The sequence below is a fragment of the Leuresthes tenuis genome, unplaced genomic scaffold (assembly GCF_036924035.1).
Source record: "Leuresthes tenuis unplaced genomic scaffold, fLeuTen1.0.hap1 SCAF_14, whole genome shotgun sequence".
NCBI classification, from domain to species: Eukaryota; Metazoa; Chordata; class Actinopteri; order Atheriniformes; family Atherinopsidae; genus Leuresthes; species Leuresthes tenuis.
The window spans coordinates 14,458,676-14,476,782 of NW_027325368.1; the positions used below are offsets into that span (position 1 = coordinate 14,458,676).

The following is an 18,107-nucleotide window of genomic DNA, read 5'->3' on the forward strand; positions in this document are numbered from 1 at the left end:
CTGTTTGGTTTTTTTTGTATCCCCATCCAGGATGGATCCAGAGCTACCAAATATCAAGTGTCCCCAAACATGCAACATGTACTGTTTGCCTTTGATGTAAAACTGGTAAGAAAACCTACCTCCTACCTTCTAGAAGATTTACTTTTTCAGACTTTGGCCCTCTGTGACTGTAATGCTGTTTCTTCCACAGATCTACCAACACTCCTATGTGGCCAAGTACATTATTTACAGTCTTGTGACACAGTAAGAACCGCCTCTGTTGTGTTTTCTAACTGTGTCCCTGCTCCTACAGAACTTTGACTGCACAGTATGCCCTCCCTCTGACCTTACTCATGTCAGTCACATTTTCCTGCCCTCATTACCTTCTTATGGGAGTGCTTTCCGGTTTAGTTTAATGTGCTGCGTTGAATGTACTGCATTCTGCATGGCCTGTTTTTGGCCTTTCATCCATCTATGTCTGCTTATTTCCCCACTGTTCTGTATTTGTGGTGAAGCAAGCAAAATTAACCTGTGCTAAAATAGGATGTGGATGATTGATGAAGGCAACAATTACAGGACAAGCCAAAAAAAAAGAAAAAAGGACATTTTTGCGAATGTGCTTTTGTATTCATAGATACATTGTGCATTGTACAACCAGAAAAAATCAGTTCTATAATCTGTTCTCTCCACAGGGAAACTTGGCCTTTGAATCCCCCTGAGGTGCATGAAGCTGTCCTGCAGTTTGCTGGATGGGGACCCCAAGGCCAGCAGCTGGTAAGCAGGCTGTACCCCTAAGATAAGAGTCGCTAAATACTGGCACTTTGTTGGAGATATGTCAGAAGGCTCAGTAGTGATTTATGGTTTGTCACAGTGGGACAGCTAAATGTTGCTGTAATAAGGGGTTTATGTTCTCTGTGATGACAGCACTTCAGGTTCTTGCTGGAGTTTTGTTTGCTCTGACCTCCATCAATGTCGTCCAAAATTATTTTTACTCTCTGACTACTCACAAGCTGATGAGAGGCACACTGGCAGATGGCGTATCAGGCACCACCTGTGGCTTGGGTGGTCTGAGGTTTCTGAGGGGATAGACGTTAAACACATGGCACTGAATAAAGGGCTGGTGTGTATGTTGTACTTGCACATAGAAAGTGAGGACATTTTGGCTTTCGGACGCACTTTCAAAGGTCTGTGTGTAAGGTTTAGGTTTTAGTCATCAGTTGTACTTAAAATACAAATGTTAATCTACAAAAATTCTCCACAAGTAAAGTTCCAAGTACCATAAGATGCACTGCAATCACTATCAAAAGTATATCTGCATTTTCAGCAAAATAGTTTCAAGTATCAAAAGGCCTTCTTTGTGATGATAAAATGCATGGCTTTGTAAAAATATTGCTGCTGCATCAATGTGTGTGTGCTGCATTTCACACTTGTTTAGAGTTAACAGCTTTCTTTCTACTTTATCTAGTAGCTAAACCCATAGCCATATGGTACAAGCTCTTCATGTCTCTAAGTGTCTCTATGAGACATGCTCCAAAAAGTCTTCTTTTCCTGAGCCAAGGGACAGACTTGAGTTCATCTGATAGATTTTCCAGTAAATCCAAGGGGTTTTTGTCACTTAATTCAGCTTAAGAAATGGTAGAATTCTGTCAAGCTTGAAGCAAACATTCACAAACATTCAAGATCAGCAAATTTGGAGAAATGCAGTGGAAATATAGAGGCAAAAGAAGCACAATATTTGCTACTGTGAAATTGTGTGGTAGAAGAATTCAATCCTCTGCACCTTTTTATCCTTCTTTAACCTTAGCTAGGTTCTAAAAAGCATTTTACCATTTCTCCAGAAATTCCCACAAACTCTCAACAAGCAGAGCTGCAGTGCAAAGTGCTCGCCTGCCCTCATATGAATCAAGGTTCAGTTTAGACGGAACAGAGACCAAACCTTAAAAAAGTTGCACAAAATGGGTATACATAAGTAAGAGTATCTCTCAACCGTTGGTTAGGAGATTTAGGTCAGGGTAAAGGATGGGTGTTAATTATTCCATTCAATTAAGTTTAAGGAAAAGGAGCTTTCAGTGTCCTCACAAATATAGCAAACACCAAACATTGTGTCTCTCTTTATAGCTCTCTTTAAATGTCAGTGTTCATTGTTTCCAAAAAATCCAACCTTTAACTTAGATTTGAAAGAATACGGAAGAAAATGTGGAAAGAAATGGATTTGCCCGCTGCAAATGAATATTCTTGAATGAAAATCGAGAGCTGCTGCAGTTAGATTACCGAAATCGGACAAGCAGAACCATTCTTTTCCCTTGTTGGCTTTAAATTAATTTCTGTTTAGATCGTGGTGCTTAGACAACAGACTGCCATGTGTTTAATCAGCTATTACATCAAGGTTTTCAATCCTCAATCATGATTGCTCTTATCTTATAAATTGTTTAGATTACAGATACATTTCTGTGAGAAAATATTAACATTTCAAATGTGTGATGAGGCTTTGCCTGCCAAGGGAAGACAGCAGAGGAATTTGCATATGGTAATGGTATACCTGATTGTTCCTTTTGCAGTGCTGTAACTACAGCTCTGCATTTGATTTAATGAACCTCGGAGGTTGTGCAGGATGAAATGAGACAAGCTCTCATCTTTTGTCTCTATCTGACCCGGAGATGTCGGACGTGTTTTCTTTTTTTCCCCTCACCGTTGTGAATGTAATGATTTCCCATTACGTTTATCAGAATTGGAACAATTTATCATCAGGGACTTCATCAGCATGTAGAAATGAGTAATACGCGCGCGTGTGTGTGTGCTGTGCGCAGTGAAGCGTCAAATGTACAGTGAGACTAACAGGGAGATGAATCCTGCAGCGCTCCCCTCATTAAACTATGAGCAATTACTCCACCATGGCAGTGCAATCAGCAAAGCTGGGTCAACACTCGGGCACACACACACACACACCTACGCCTCAAAAAGAGGTCATATTGACAAAACAGACAGGGTGAATTTAAAGAAAAAACACCAGCACATAAGTGATGTTTGAGAAAATTAGACATTTCACAACTGAAATCACACACAGAAACATCAATAAAAACAAACCTGCTATTTGCACTCAACAGGTATCTCTGATCTTGGTACTTTTATCTCTGCGCCCCTTAAGATGACTGTTTTCAAGCCTTTTGCTTAGTCGTTTTTCTCTCTTGTTTACTTGAAGTTTTAAAAGTCATCGGATAAATGGTCTTAAATCAAAATGTTGGCAGCACCCTCTGCATCGCCCTGAAAGCTGAGTCATGCCCTATTGTGGTTTTTACAAAGTCATGCATGGATGGTTGTAATTTGGCGCTATATAAATAAAGCTGAATTTAATTTAATTGAATTATATGATACAAAATTATTGATACAGAAAATCACTGACAACAAATGGACTGAAAGTTATCACAATGCAAAAAAAGATTATTAATTAATCAATTATCACTGGAGACACGAAACAAGCACAAAGTGAAGAACAATGACCAGAGACAAGAGACAGAGAAATAATCACAAAGAAGAAAATATTAAAAAATGATGATGGAGACCAACTAACGGAAGCTAAATTACCATAAGAAAACTTAAAGCAGTTGTGATATGAATCTAAATAATCAGCAAATCTATGCAAAAACACACCAAACAGTCACAAAGAGACTTAAATCACATCTGTGTTATTTGTAGGTATTTTTGCAGTACGGCCTTTAACAAGTCTGCGTCCAGAGGCTTATTGTCTCGCCAAATATTCCCTTCAAAAACTTGAAAGCTGAGTCATGCCCTATTGTGGTTTTTACAAAGTCCTGCATGGATCAGCTCTCCTCAGCTGATGATCCAATTTCATACACTTTGTCTTATGTTTGTGCCTTTGCCTGTAAAATTCAGTCTCTGATTTACTCAAAAGGTCTAGTTGACTGCCAATCTGACGCTAATCAATACTACACTCCTGTCGAGAGATTTAGTTGCTCCTTTGCTGATAGTGTGTTAAAAAACCCTCTGGCAATTCCATCATTGGCTTGAATCAGTAGTATGATCTGCTGTTTGGCCCTTAGTCATAATCCTACTCTTCTAGTATATGGTTATCACAGCTCAAACAAAAATAGTCTTCAATAGTGGGTAACTGTATTTCTGTCTGGATTAAAGCCAGTACATTAAGATGCAGATGCTTGCCTGGCACAAAAACATTACACAAGATGGGTTAGGATACTTATAGAGACACAGAAACTAACGATGGTCTGCTCTGCTTTTCTTTGTCCAGATCTTCATATTTGAAAACAACATTTACTACAGAGCAACAGTAGAGAGCCGATCCATCCGCTTGGTTTCCACCGGTAAAGACGGTATCATCTTCAATGGCCTTGCTGACTGGCTATATGAGGGTAAGAGGTCTTCAATAACACTTAGTTTGGTTTAAAGCTGCTTTATTAGGCGTAGGGAAAGAAATTTCAGTTTATCGAGGGATCAGTCTCACCCCATCTGCAAAAGACACGAAGGAGCGCAGAGGCTGAAATATGATACATCACTTTAAAAGTCCTTCTGGGTGTCAAGATAAAATTCTGTGCTCCTGTTTAGCTGCTCAAACGCAAAGTGCTTTTTGTTTCATGCATATTTCCTGATTGAATGAGAACAGGTGGGAATTTCCATGCTTCAGCCACAGCGGCATTAGTGAGGTTGGAGAGTATGATGATGACAATCACGTTTTAATGTTTTCCAAACTTTCTGGGTGAAATTTAGGCCAGGAATCTGTACACCTCTTTCAACACCTCTTTAAGCATGGAGGCATTTTTGAGTTCACTGTATTGATTAATTGATACTCTCACTACTCTTTGTAGGAACAGCAATATTTTCTCCTAAAAACTCATTGCTTTCTTTTCTGCCACTTAGGAGGAAACAGTAATAACATATTAACACTGTTAACTCTGCAGAAAGATGTAATGCCCTTGTTCACGCTAACTGAAATCCAAATCTGAATTAGCAGCTTTTAAGCCACTAAACGCTTTACTGCGTTCATCAGCTAAATTGGTCCTTTTTTTTTAAACGCAAGAGATATTGTAGCCCATGCAAAAATGTCAGCGATTTTCCAATACAAACAGCTGATTGATATGCAACTACTACCTGCATCAGTCTGCTGTTGGAGAACATTTTGACATATTCCGTATTTACCTGCCAAAATCTGAAAATGTTTCTAACAGAGTCTTGTGATATGTGCCCCCCTGCAGAATCTCACAGAGGTGGGACCGTGTGTAAATGTGCACAAATCAATCCAGCTGCACAGCTGGCTACATTTCAGTGCTCCTCCTTCTCTACACTTCCCATCACTTGTCTTTGTATTCAAGCACTTTTGATTAATTCATGTCTGCAGTGCTGCAATCTCACCCAGCAGATGTTCAAAAGCTTGCATACTTGTAATTTAATGCGAGACATTTTCTGATCACAGCAAATGTGGAACAGACATTCTAATTACACAACTCTTTATGTGACTGTTTACAAATGCATTTCCATGCTTGAGTATTGTCATTCCTCTGCGTTCATTTCTAATAGAGTTTATAGGTATCTTAGTTAGACTTCTGTTTCCAGAAATGTAGTAATTATTAGTTTCGTATTTATTAAAAGGGCGGTTTGGGTTAATAATTGCTGGGAAATATAATTACAAATGCTGATTATTCTGGAGGAAATTCTTACAGTGCACAAACTGCTTCAGAGTCGGCTTTAATCTGATTTTTATTAATGGGATTATTTCTTTGTTGTGGACACACATGACATGTTGAATAGTAATCCATTTTCTGAACTAAAGAAAGTTTTGTTTTTAATGAGTGGGTAACAGTTTCTCACAAAAAGAAAAAAAAGAAGGCATTTCACACAGATTTCCCCAGTATGCACTGTTTTGTTAAAGTAAGCAGAGATTTGGTCTTTGCTGTTAGAATAACATTCATGATGAGACTGTCTTGGTTTCTCGGGTATTCAAATATTGCTTAGAGTGCAGCCATGGGAGGATGTCTGACAGGCAGAAAAGACACAAAAAAAATGAGCACACAAAATCATTATAAGCAAAATTACTACAAAATTAAACAACGCTATCACACAGTGACAGCAAAATGTCCACAAAGAGGACACAAAGAATTACAAAATGATCACAAAGAGGACACAAAGAATTACAAAATGATCACAAAGACACAAAATGATGACAAACTAAACATAAAAAGAGTAAAAACGGGCACGAATGACCACAAAAAGGAAAAACTTATATACAGGAAATGACCACTATTAGACAAAAAAAGAATATGAAGACAAAATTATTAACAAAGACCACAAAGATAGGAAAAATGCATGATAAATGTTATGTGGGGACACATATGATACGACTATATTATTGAAGTGCCTTGAGATGACATTTGTTGTAATTTGGTGCTATATGAAAATCCCTGAGAACAAATGGACTGAAAGTTATCACAATGCAAAAAAAATATATGTATTAATTGATTAATCATCACACGAGACACGAAACAAGCACAAAGTGAAGAACAATGACCAGAGACAAGAGACAGGGAAATAATCACAAAGAAAATATTAAAAAATTATGATGGAGACCAACTAACGGAAGCTAAATTACCATAAAGAGGTGGACCAAACTAAAAGCAGTTGTGATATGAATATAAATAATCAGCAAATCTATGCAAAAACACACCAAACAACAGCCACACAGACCGAAATGACATATTATTATTTATTAGAAGATATGTAGGAGTTATTAGTAGGTATTTTTGTAGCATGGCCTTTGACAAGTCTGTGTCCAGAGGCTTATTGTCTCGCCAAATATTCTGTTGTCTTAAAGGTGAAACTTGAGATTTCACATGACATCTACTAGAAATGTATGCCTAAAACTAGAAATGAGGTTTCAACACAGGGATGATGCCCTGAAAAGTATTTACTATAAAAACGTAGTGCAGTATGTGTAAATGCTGTCATTCTCACAGTGTATTGGGGTTGCAGAATGTGTTGATGACATCAAACGAAATATTAAAACCCAGATGTGATTCACGTGGCTGCCGCCTCAAATTAGATTCGGTAATGTCATGGCCTGGCCATGAGCAAATCTTTCGGAATTAGTTTTGTGAGTTTAAAGCAACAACGAAATAATAACCTGGGAGCTTTTGATGGCGATCAGTGTGATTGATTTTTGTCAAAAGTTGTCAAGGCAGAAATTCGATGGACACGTGAGCTCCACCTTTGATCGAGCTATTAAAAAGACCCTCTGTCTCTGTTGAAGTCAAGCGTCAGCAAAGGTCCTCAAAGAGCAACGTAGCTGTTATTAAAAGTGTAGACCTTTATAAAATAATGGCGAGCACAAGCCGAACAGTAGGCTGGACTCATCCTTGATGATTGTTGAATTAGTTTGAACTGATTATCTTTGTAATCCTGAAAATAATCTTTGAAAATCCTGCGGTGCCGTTGCAAACTCTACTCTGCAAATACAGCGAGGGCTCAATCACACCCCGAAAATGTAGTGCTTGATGGGCTCCTCTGACCACACAGACCCTCCATTCACAGCAATGTGGGGATTAATTAAGCCTGCCCGTGGGAAAAAAAATAGAACAAAAAAAACAGCATTACACTGTCCTCATCAAGGTTTGTCTGATCGTTTTTACGAGGAGAAAGTTATTATTGGGACCTCCACATGTTAAGTGTAGCAGTGTGTTTTCTGTGTTCTGAATGCTTTTCATGGAGCTCGACTGCCCCCTGCTGGAGGTCTCACTAATCAGGGAATTGGTAAATGATTAAAGCGTAATCACTGTCCACTGAAATGGCAAGTAGAGCAAGTAGAGAGGCTTTTATACTGAGAACGTTTTTCTTCAAATGTTTCTCACAAAATATTATATATTTTCCACCATCACAAACCAAAAAACATCAGAACTGGGCAAAGACAGAAAAATAGCTTTTCTTTTAATGGTTATTTTAGTGCTGTTTTTACATCTTTTTATATTTTTCTGTGCAGCGGATATAGGAAATGGGTGAATTGCTGTTTCTTTGGGAGGTTGGAGACAGCATGCTATGATAGAAAATAGAATACTCACATGGTGGTCAAACATTTTAAATGCCTTTTTCAGTAAGGCTGCAGAGAGAGAAAATAAAACAGTTCTGAAATAGACTGAACTGTTGATACCAGAATAACTTTGAGATGAATTTGACTATTATAACTCGGTCCTTCCTCGTTCCCCTGGCTCTGCCTCGTTTTCACTCAGGCACCATTGATTCTTGCAGATTACAGAAGCCACAGGAGTCCAGTTCTTACACATTATCTAGTATTGCTGTATAGGCAGAGTGATTATTCCAGCTCTGCCTCAACGCTGATTTTCCTAATTTTGTCCCCTAATCTTCAGGTTTGTGCAGTTCTACTAATGCGTATTGTTTTGTTTTCCAGAGGAGATCCTGCAGACCCACATAGCCCACTGGTGGTCTCCAGACGGGCTGCGTTTGGCATACATGACCATCAACGACACGCTGGTGCCTAAAATGGAGGTCCCATTTTTCACAGGGACTTCGTATCCCACCAGCCTAGACTATCACTACCCAAAGGTATGACTGCAGCAACCTTCACACCTGTTGAGCAAACTGAGAGACATTTTAACAGATACGTGACAAGTGACTACATGTCATAATGTCACAGGGGTAGCTTGAAGCCATTACCCTGCAGAAACTCAAATGTGCTGAGCATATCAACTCAGACCAGAGCGTGATCCAAGTGTATGAGGCATCTGCAATATAGTAGGAGGACATAGTTTGGCTATAATTGGTTCTTGAAGTTAAAGCTTTATGAAGCTCTTCCTACTGAATCATCTTTCAAAATTAGTAAAAAAAAACTGCTCAAGCAATATTTGGTTCCCTGATAAAGTGTTAAATGGACAACCTTGTGAACTTGAAATGTTTTGAAAGCTATAAGTGAAACTCCCTGGACCCACTAAACGTGCTTAAAGATGTATATGATTCATGTGGCATGTGAGTCACTTGACATTTTCAGTTATTCGTTATTTTAGAAAAACTGATACTTTGCTCTCTTGAGGCCTGGATTTTATAAAGTGGGTACAGAAAATGGATGGATAATAATTTACTCTGTGGTCCAAATGATTATGCAAACTGTGCTCACAGATCATTTGAAGTGGCCTAAAAAAAACTGACGTTGTATATCATGTTTATTAATGGAAGAACTTTGATTTTTAACTCTGACAACTCTTTTAAGACAAACTGCATTGTCACAGAGTGGATTCCAGACACACAGTATCTCATTTTCTCCTGGCCCTTGCAGGCCGGGGAAGAAAACCCAATGGTGCACTTGTCAGTGGTGAGTCTCCACGGTCCCCTGCACACGGTGGTGATGAAGAAACCTGACGACCCCCGAATCGGGTGAGTGACAGCCTGTCGGTGAGTCATTGTGTACGCAGCAACAAGCACCAAAAGTATCCCTGAAGCATTTTCTTTGAAGAGACAGAGGTTGTCAGAGGTGTGATGCATTCTCACCTTTTGTTTTTCCAGGAGGGAATATTATATCACCATGGTAAAATGGGCCACCAACACCAAACTGGCTGTCAACTGGCTGAACAGAGCACAGAATAACTCCATCCTGACGCTGTGCGAAGCCACCACCGGAGTCTGCATTAAGGTGACACGAAGTGTTCAATTTTCTGCCGCCATCTATGTCGTGTCCAAGCATTTCTGTGGTTATGTTCAACGTTTGTCCTGTGAAAACAGCTAACGGAACAGTTTATTTTGAAGTAAACCCACATACAGAATTCTGCTGCAGCTCTGAATCTGCAGCTGGCTGAAAATAGCTGGTAAAAAAGTCTACTAATAAGACTTGAGAGGCTTAAAATGTCCGTGCTCAGCTGCTCAAAAATCTTGCTTTTTTTTTTCTTATGAGATTTTGGCTTTGGGTGAGATGAGATACTGATAAACATCTTAAAGAGGCGAAATGCTTTTGGAGTTGCTGCGGTGGAGACAAATTTTATCATCTCCAGACAGAGCCCTTCTTCCATCTTCCTTCTTTTTTCAGTGTTTGCATCAGGCTTAACTTACTGGCTAATATCTGTTGCTGCATATCAAACAGAAATAATGAAAGTGTTGAAAAAACTCATATAAATTGTTTTGTATCTTTAGAGGAAACATATTGGTTTGGGGTTGAGTGCCACTGATAGTTTATCAGTGCTGTAAAGTACACCATTTTGTCTTTGTTCGCAATGCTCAGAAATGTGGAATACTGCCAGATTTATCATCTTTATAAATCAATTGTTCCAACCCTTTATTCTAAAAAGTTGGGACACTGGGTAAAATGTAAGCGAAAGAGAATAGCTTAGCATATCAAGCTAGATATAATATTTTTTTGCTCATTTTGTGCAGTGTAGCACCACCTCTTACATCACCCAGACTCTTTCTATAACACCGTGCTGTTTTATATGAAGGTGGTTCAGCAATGTCTTGACTGAATAAGTTGGACCTCTACCTGAAGAAGACATCCTATTGACAGCATCTGTTACACCGAATCCTTGTAAATTAATGTTGTTTCCAAGTCAGTGAGTGGGAGTATGTTCGACTATCTTCACAGATGGTCAAGTTACCAATGTCGTGTTCACTGATGCAATTCAACTGTGTTTACTGGTTTTCAGAATTGTTCTTAAGCCTGTGCAGGTTTGTTTTTAATGCTGTTCTGTCTGAAGGACTGCAACCACTCAGTATTGGTTTTCGGCCTGGTTCCTTGTATGCAGACTTTTATCAAGATTCTCATTTAGTGATATGATGTTCTGTAGATGGCAAACTCTAATATTTTTGTTCATTTTACGCAAAGAAACATTGTTCTTAAATTCTTTACCATCTGAAAGCCGAAGCTCTTCTAGGCTGTTCTATTTATACCCGATCATGTTAATGTTTTAACCTAATTAACCTAATCAGTTCTGAGTTGGTTCACCAGTTTTTTGTGTTTTTTGTCTTTGCATAACAGAACTCTGAACTCAGACTGAACTTTTCACATGCTGCTTTTGTGCTATTTCGAGTTGAACATGGTGTTTAAGTGATGCACCAATCACAGTATTTTGGTTTTACCCAGCTCTGAGCTGTGTGTAAAGCTTTCAACTTTTTATTTTCAGAAACATGAAGATGAGAGTGAGAGCTGGTTGCATCGACAGGTATGTGATGAGAGCAGTGTCGCCCCGTTGTGGCACAGCAGCTAGTTTAAAAGAAAACTTTTGTCTGAATACGAAGAAAAATGACTGCTGCTGTTTTAGGAGACACACATGCTCTCTTCTCTGCAGAATGAACCACCACTCTTTTCCAAAGATGGAAACAAGTTCTTTTTCACCAGGGCAATCCCTCAGGGTGGGAGAGGAAAGTTTTTCCATATCTCTATGTCCACCTCGATGGTAAGTAGTGTCAAAGGTACCTTTCCCCAGCAACAATTGTCTTTTGGGAGAGTGGTTGTTTATTGTGTTTTTTTTTTTTTAGCCTAACAGTAGTGCAGACACTCTTCAGTCCCTGACCACTGGCAGCTGGGACGTTACCAGCATCTTAGCCTACCATCATGAAAGCAACCTAATGTAAGACCCTCTGATGCTTTTGCATTCACATTTTGAGAGCCAGGGATGTAAAATCATATTAAGTTGTTTAGATGGAAATGTTTGAATGATTCACAGATACTTTCTGAGCACAGAGGACAACCCAAAACGACGGCACTTATACAGGTAAGATTCCCCTAGAAGTTAAAGGCAAGACAAATGTGAGCAAACTCTCTTTGAATTCAAGGCTTTTTTTAATATCAGGGCATCACATGGTCCATACAAGGTCTTAGAATTAGATCAATAAAACGTCAGATGACCCATAACATATGATTTACCAAACCATGTTATTGTCTACTGAACAAGAACTAAACCTAAATACAGAAGTAGTACCATTATGCACCAATATGGCTCCCATAGGAATTAAAAGGTTATGGGGCAGCCAGGTGTTGCTAATCAAATGCCCCCGATTAACTGATGATAGACAGGTGTGAGCACCTCTGTAAAAGCAGAAGCTTTTTCAGTTTGCTTCTCTGGAAACACAATTAACACAATGCCAAGGAGGAAAAACATCAGCAGTTATCTTAATGAAACAATTGTCAAGACAGTTGTCAGTTCCAGGAGAGGATATCTCAACAAGTTCAGCCTAAGATCAGACTGTCTAACGCTCAGAAGAATTACAAAACCCCCAGGAGCTGCATCTCATCTCAGACTCTACAGACCTCAGTTAGCAAAGTTCATGCAATACAATTAGAAAAAGACTGAACAGGAAGAGCTCGTTTGGAAGAGTTTCCGGAGAAAGTATCTTCCTCTAATAAGAACATGGCAGTCCGGCTCAGGTTTGCAAAGTTGCATCTGAACAAAGCACAAGGGTTCTGGAATAAAAGAAGCAAGTTGTTGCAATGGTCCAGATGTCAACCCTGATAAAGGAGGTAGTGGCAGGACATTAGGAGAGATCAGTGATTGCAAACCTAATGAGCTCAAGAAACATTGTACAGGAAAGTGGACCAAAATTCCTCCACAATGATGTAAGATAATGTCATACAGAAAGTAATTATTAAAAGTTATTGCTGCTGAATGTGGTTTTACAAGCTATTGAATCATGTGGCGTACTTAGTTTTTCACTCACTGCCCCTGCATTTTAGCTTAGTTATAATGATAAATACTGACACAGCTGAATATTTCATGTGCTACTGTTCCTTTGAGGTTGTATTCACTTAATTTTAAGACCTTGTAAAGACTAAAAGATTTTTTTTTTATTATGTCCTGATCCATAAGTCCTTAGAAATTAAAGAGGGTGTACTTTCATTCCATCACATCCGTATGTGGGTGCTTCTGAGAGCTGTTCAAAAATGATATTCACACAGTGTTATTCCACAGTGCTAGCATAGTCTCTCCATTCAACCGCCGCTGCCTGTCCTGCGAGTTCAAGTGTGGCTATGTGGATGTTTCATTCAGCCACAACATGAAGTACTTCTTACTCAACTGCAAAGGTGAGGCATCCTCTACCCTGAATCTGCTTACAGCTGCATTCCTGAGAGAGAAAGTCTCCTGGGTGAGAGCCATGTTCAGTGAAAAGTGTAATTGACTTAGCGCCATATGTCAGATTTGAGAGTTTATATCAAACTGGATTTTAGCAGATAACCTCCAACTGCTGCTGTATCCTCCTAATGAGCCACAGGAAAGAAAAAAAAAAAAGTTTGGTCTTACTGCAAGCCAACAGTCACACGAGTGCAACTCAGCTGCTAGCAGAGAGTGTGAAAGTTTCTGCTTAATGGGCAACAATTTCAGTTTCTGTAGAAAAAGTGATTTGTTAAGGAGGCTCACTCCACAAAGAGGAAGTGTCAGCGGCTCTTTATACAGTAAGCTACTTCGGGATGGGATGAAAGCAGATTAACTGCAGAGCTGGCTGAGAGGGCTGTTTCTGCGCTCTGTTTAAGACAGAGCGGGGTTAAGTGTCGATTACCAGTTTAATGGAGGCATGTGAGACTTTTTATTGTCGTCTTCCTGCGTGATACTTGGTAATGCCTGTCAAATTTGCAGTTCTCTTTTTCACTGCCGTTAACCGCTTGTTTTTCCCTTCATTGTTCTTTAGGTCCAGATATACCAAGTGTGTCTGTTTACAACACTCAGGACAAACAGAGTGAGTGTTGAGCTCCTGCATTACCACCAGCTGGACTCATTTCGCTGCAGTTATTATTATCAGGGAGAGCTTGTAACAGGCTTTTCTCTTGACCCACAGAGGTGTTTGATGTGGAGACAAATGAGAGAGTAAACGACACATACAACAACATGCAGATGCCCAAAGTGGAAAATAAGACCATCACCATAGACGATTACAGTATGTGTCCGTCTGTGTGTGAATCCCAATACAATAACTAGTCATTTTTTGTCAGAAGATTCCCACTGACCCTGTCTTCTCTGTTGTAGCTCTGACGATGCAGATTCTGATGCCAGCTGGATTTATAAATACAGCCCACTACCCGCTGCTCCTGCTAGTGTGAGTGTGAATTTGTGTTTGCTCCAAAAAGCTTGAAAGCTTAAAAGCAGCAACTTAGAATAATGTTAAAAGCCAACAGAATGACTAGAAAACTGCTTTTTTTTGTTCTATAAATCTTGGGGACTCTATGCAGAAACACCAGAAGGACAATATTCTTGTCTTTAGACCATGTCTGCATTGTAAGTGTGCCACTCCTTTACAGTCCAGGCTTTCTTTTGAAGGTGTTATGCTTCATGAGTTTCCTTCTTATTTTATACTGCAGTCTTTTTACTTTTTTTTTAAACTACAGTTTATGTGGATCACCCACAATTTCGCTGTATCCAGGTGTGCAATGACAAAAAAAAAAGTCTATTCTATTCTTAAAATGTTACAGTATATCTTTTTAAACCAGGTAAAATAACTGCAAATTTCAAACCGAACTAAATTATTCTCCCTTACAGAAGACACTGTTCCTTGGCAGGCTGTAAAGGCCCTTTTGTAGTTCCAGCTTTTTCTCATTCACTCAATGACATCACAGTGTGAAATATCCCAATAGTACCTGACTAGTGGTAAGAAAGAGTAGCTGCCTTGAACTTTATTAGAGTAGAATTAGAGTAAACTGAGGATTAAAGAGAGCAACTGGAACCAGTCAATGTTGTGAAAGGAATTAAATAATTTAACAGCCACAGAGTTACAATTAGAAAGGCAGCAGTGCTCAATTATCTGGTAGAATAATCTGTGTAAAGATGATTTGGCTTGAACCGCGCTACTCAAAGTTCAGCATCGTGCTGTTTGGACCCTTCACAGAGATGGCACGCCTGGTGGACAGATGGTGACTGAGCAGTTCCAAGTGGATTGGGCCACTGTTCTGGTCAGCAGCTTCAGCACCATCGTCATCCGCTTTGACGGCTACGGCAGCGGTTTCCAGGGCACCAACCTCCTCCACAAGGTCCGCAGGAGACTGGGAAAGCTGGAGGAGAGGGACCAGCTGGAGGCACTCAGGTCAGACTCTTTACTACAACTTCAATCATGACTAGCACCGAAAGGCTTTTGCTGTTAAGTAGTTTCTATTTTCTTTCTGTTTCAGGTTCATATCCAAAGAGCCTTACATTGATAAGAATCGAATGGGAGTTTATGGAAAGGTAAGAGGAGGAACTTCTGAAAAAGATGAAAAGAAAGTTAACTATAAGCCTTCATAAGAGGAGAGTTCACGTCGCGTTTTTTCTGTTTCTGTATGTCCTTGTTTTCGTAGGCCTACGGAGGATATTTAGCAACCTTGCTTTTGAGCTCTGAGGAGTTCACCGAACTGAAATGTGGAGCAGCCGTCTCGCCCATCACAGACTTTGAGCTTTATGGTATAATTTTCTTAAGGTTCTTTTGTGGGTGTCCTGAATATGTCATGCTATTGGAACCGTATAAGGCCCCGAATCTTTCTAATCTTAGTTTTCTCTTTTCCAAACTGCAGCATCTGCATTTTCAGAGCGTTACCTTGGCCCAAAGACGGATTCCCGAGTATATAAAGTAAAGTGTCAAACAGTCTGTCTCTTTAACCGAATCATGCGTTGTGTTGAATCAAAGTGGGCAGATGTGATGTTTGTGGTATTTAGGAAATAATTTATATGTGACACTAATGGAAGTTTCCTTTTTCCTCTTTCCTCCAGATGGCAAATTTAGCTCACAGAGCGGGTCAGCTGGTGGAGAAACAGTACTTAATAATTCACCCAACTGCAGATGGTAGCACACAATGTTGTTTTTTTTCTAAATACTGCAGTGAGTGATCCAATAATTCAGCAAGTCTAATGTGTGCTTTTACTCTTATCTTCTCCACCACTACAGAAAAGGTTCACTTCCAGCACACAGCCAAATTTATCAACCATTTGATCAGCGAGAAGGCCAATTACACCCTACAGGTGAGCTGGAGTGATAAAAGTAACTGCTACTTAACCATTAACTGTTTTTTTCCTGAGATGTTTCTATTTCTACAGAGAAGCCTCTCTGGAAATGTTGAATGATAAATCTTTGGATCTAAAATTAGATGTGAGCCAACTGTTTATTTCATGACTGAAAAAATGAGCAGACTGTGTTGTTGTTATCATGTAGGATTTTCAAATGGTTTCATTTTTTGCATAAAATTCAAAATAAAACATTTTGTTAAAAACATGTATTTTCATTTTTTTAAACAACTGATGTCAATTCACATTTTTTACAATGTGTCTCAATTGTTTTTGGAAACAGGACTGTAGACTTTAAAAGGCAACGTCTCAAGAGTTGCTCATTTCTGCTTTTTACAATTTCAGAATTCATTGATTAACTAAAACCAAAGACCTATTTTGGAATTTTAAACCAAATTATCCAAAGCTGCATCAGTGTGAGTGCGAGTCTCATCTCTCTCAGTTTCATAAAGTTTGGCTTGATAGTGTTTAGTTTTGCCCTGTGATGGACTGGTGACCCGTCCAGGATGTACCCTTTTTTTTTTTTTGTTTACCTGATTTATTGTTTTACTGTAGCTCTTTGCAAATCCACTACTCTTATATCAATCAACAGATCTACCCAGATGAGGGACACTTCCTACACAGTGAGGGGACACAGCAGCACCTGAGCCAATCTCTGGTCAACTTCTTCGAGGAGTGTTTTCGGGAGCCAGAGATACTGACGGAAGAACAGCAGGAAGACAACGAGGAAGACAGCTAAACTTGATTCTGTGAGCCTCCCTGGCCAGCTACTGTACCACAGCACAATATGCAACAAATCTTTCTAACCCTAAAAAATGTCCACCGCCTACAGTCCACTCTTGATTTTTATCTCCAATCTGAAGCACCTGCATGTGCGAACAGGGCCTCCGCCTACATCCCCTCTTCTCACCTCATTCCGATGGTTGTCGAGGAAAACCAGTCAGTCAGAGATTGAGTAAAACTCAGATGTGAACGTTCTTATCTCTGTCTGAATAAACGGACCAGTGCTCCCTCTGGTGGACAAATCAACATATCTATTCAGCGATGCGACTCTATTCCAAACACGGCGCATTAAACAAGCGCTTTGCAGCACAAAATATCCCCCTGTGAAGATAAACTCATTATGTTGAGATTTAACTTTTAACAGGCTACCGGTCTCTGATAACCTTGCCAACTAACTTACTGATTATAGTGTTCATGAGTATGATTATTGCTACTTGTTTCTCGACATCTCTGTTCAGTGTCTTACGGTCGTATGCGTGAGTGGGTGTCTGACTGCATCAGCCCTAGTTGCTTCAGAAAATAAAGGCACAATGTTGAACTTGTGTTGCACTTAAAGTCTTAAAAAAAAAAAAGAAGAGTTAAATCATGTTTGGTTTGTTCTTAAATTTCTTAATTGTTGTTTTAGTCACTGTGCCTTACTGTGGGTGAAACGTTATGGTCAGGAGCCCGTGTGACGCTGAAAATGAGCAAACACACGGATCAGAATGCCTGAGATATATGTGGCTTAGAGCACAGGTTCAGCACATTTCTCACAATAACGTGGATAAAGAGCTAAATGTAAAACAAACGGACATCTGCTTGAATGATAGTGCGATGCGGAACCACAAATTTAAACAACATTTAGTTTGCCGTCTCTCAATATCGACCATCCATGTTAGTGAGGTAACAATGCGGAATTTTCATTATTCGGTGAATTACTTTGTGATTTATTGACTCTTTCCTTCTCACTTCTGTTAGTATTGTCAGTGGTTTCTAGTCAGCTGATGTACAGTGTATAAAACTGACATTGTTTAAGTCTTTCTGTTGTATGTGCAACTTGTATATAAAGCATTTTGACATGTATATTTTTCCCTCAGTTTTGCTTGTGTTCTTACTATAAACCGATCCAACATTCTATCCATAATACCACAGGCAGTGAATATAAAATCAAGACAAACATTTAAGTTTTATTTAATCTGTCTTACTCTGTCCACCACCATGTAGCTCATCTATAACAGAAAAGTAGTTTTGTTGAGATTCTTATTGGGATATTTCTGTTTTCTTTAAGTTGGGTTGTGTCCAGTACCAGCAAGTAGTCGGTGTCTTACCTGCAGTAGACGGCGTTCAGAGCGCTCTCAGTTTGGAGATTTCCTGACTGGTGAGCTAAAACTA

The 18,107-nt window shown here is 39.4% G+C and overlaps 1 protein-coding gene across 3 annotated transcripts in view; it reads left to right on the plus strand.

The window, feature by feature from the left end:
- Positions 1 to 17,787, plus strand: part of LOC140269316 (A-type potassium channel modulatory protein DPP6-like) — a 79,005-nt gene extending 61,218 nt beyond the window's left edge. For all 3 annotated transcript variants that reach the window (XM_072364360.1, XM_072364358.1, XM_072364359.1), the window contains exons 5-26: positions 31 to 105; positions 191 to 243; positions 672 to 753; positions 4,244 to 4,364; positions 8,405 to 8,559; positions 9,287 to 9,384; positions 9,514 to 9,640; positions 11,118 to 11,156; positions 11,283 to 11,390; positions 11,473 to 11,564; positions 11,661 to 11,708; positions 12,903 to 13,015; positions 13,618 to 13,665; positions 13,765 to 13,863; positions 13,953 to 14,022; positions 14,809 to 15,003; positions 15,089 to 15,143; positions 15,254 to 15,356; positions 15,467 to 15,522; positions 15,663 to 15,735; positions 15,838 to 15,911; positions 16,546 to 17,787. In XM_072364360.1, the coding sequence (XP_072220461.1) occupies positions 31 to 105; positions 191 to 243; positions 672 to 753; positions 4,244 to 4,364; positions 8,405 to 8,559; positions 9,287 to 9,384; positions 9,514 to 9,640; positions 11,118 to 11,156; positions 11,283 to 11,390; positions 11,473 to 11,564; positions 11,661 to 11,708; positions 12,903 to 13,015; positions 13,618 to 13,665; positions 13,765 to 13,863; positions 13,953 to 14,022; positions 14,809 to 15,003; positions 15,089 to 15,143; positions 15,254 to 15,356; positions 15,467 to 15,522; positions 15,663 to 15,735; positions 15,838 to 15,911; positions 16,546 to 16,692 (2,031 nt within the window). In that variant the 3' untranslated portion in view covers positions 16,693 to 17,787. The remainder of the gene's footprint in view (positions 1 to 30; positions 106 to 190; positions 244 to 671; positions 754 to 4,243; positions 4,365 to 8,404; positions 8,560 to 9,286; positions 9,385 to 9,513; positions 9,641 to 11,117; positions 11,157 to 11,282; positions 11,391 to 11,472; positions 11,565 to 11,660; positions 11,709 to 12,902; positions 13,016 to 13,617; positions 13,666 to 13,764; positions 13,864 to 13,952; positions 14,023 to 14,808; positions 15,004 to 15,088; positions 15,144 to 15,253; positions 15,357 to 15,466; positions 15,523 to 15,662; positions 15,736 to 15,837; positions 15,912 to 16,545) is intronic.
- The last annotated feature ends 320 nt before the right edge of the window (positions 17,788 to 18,107 follow it).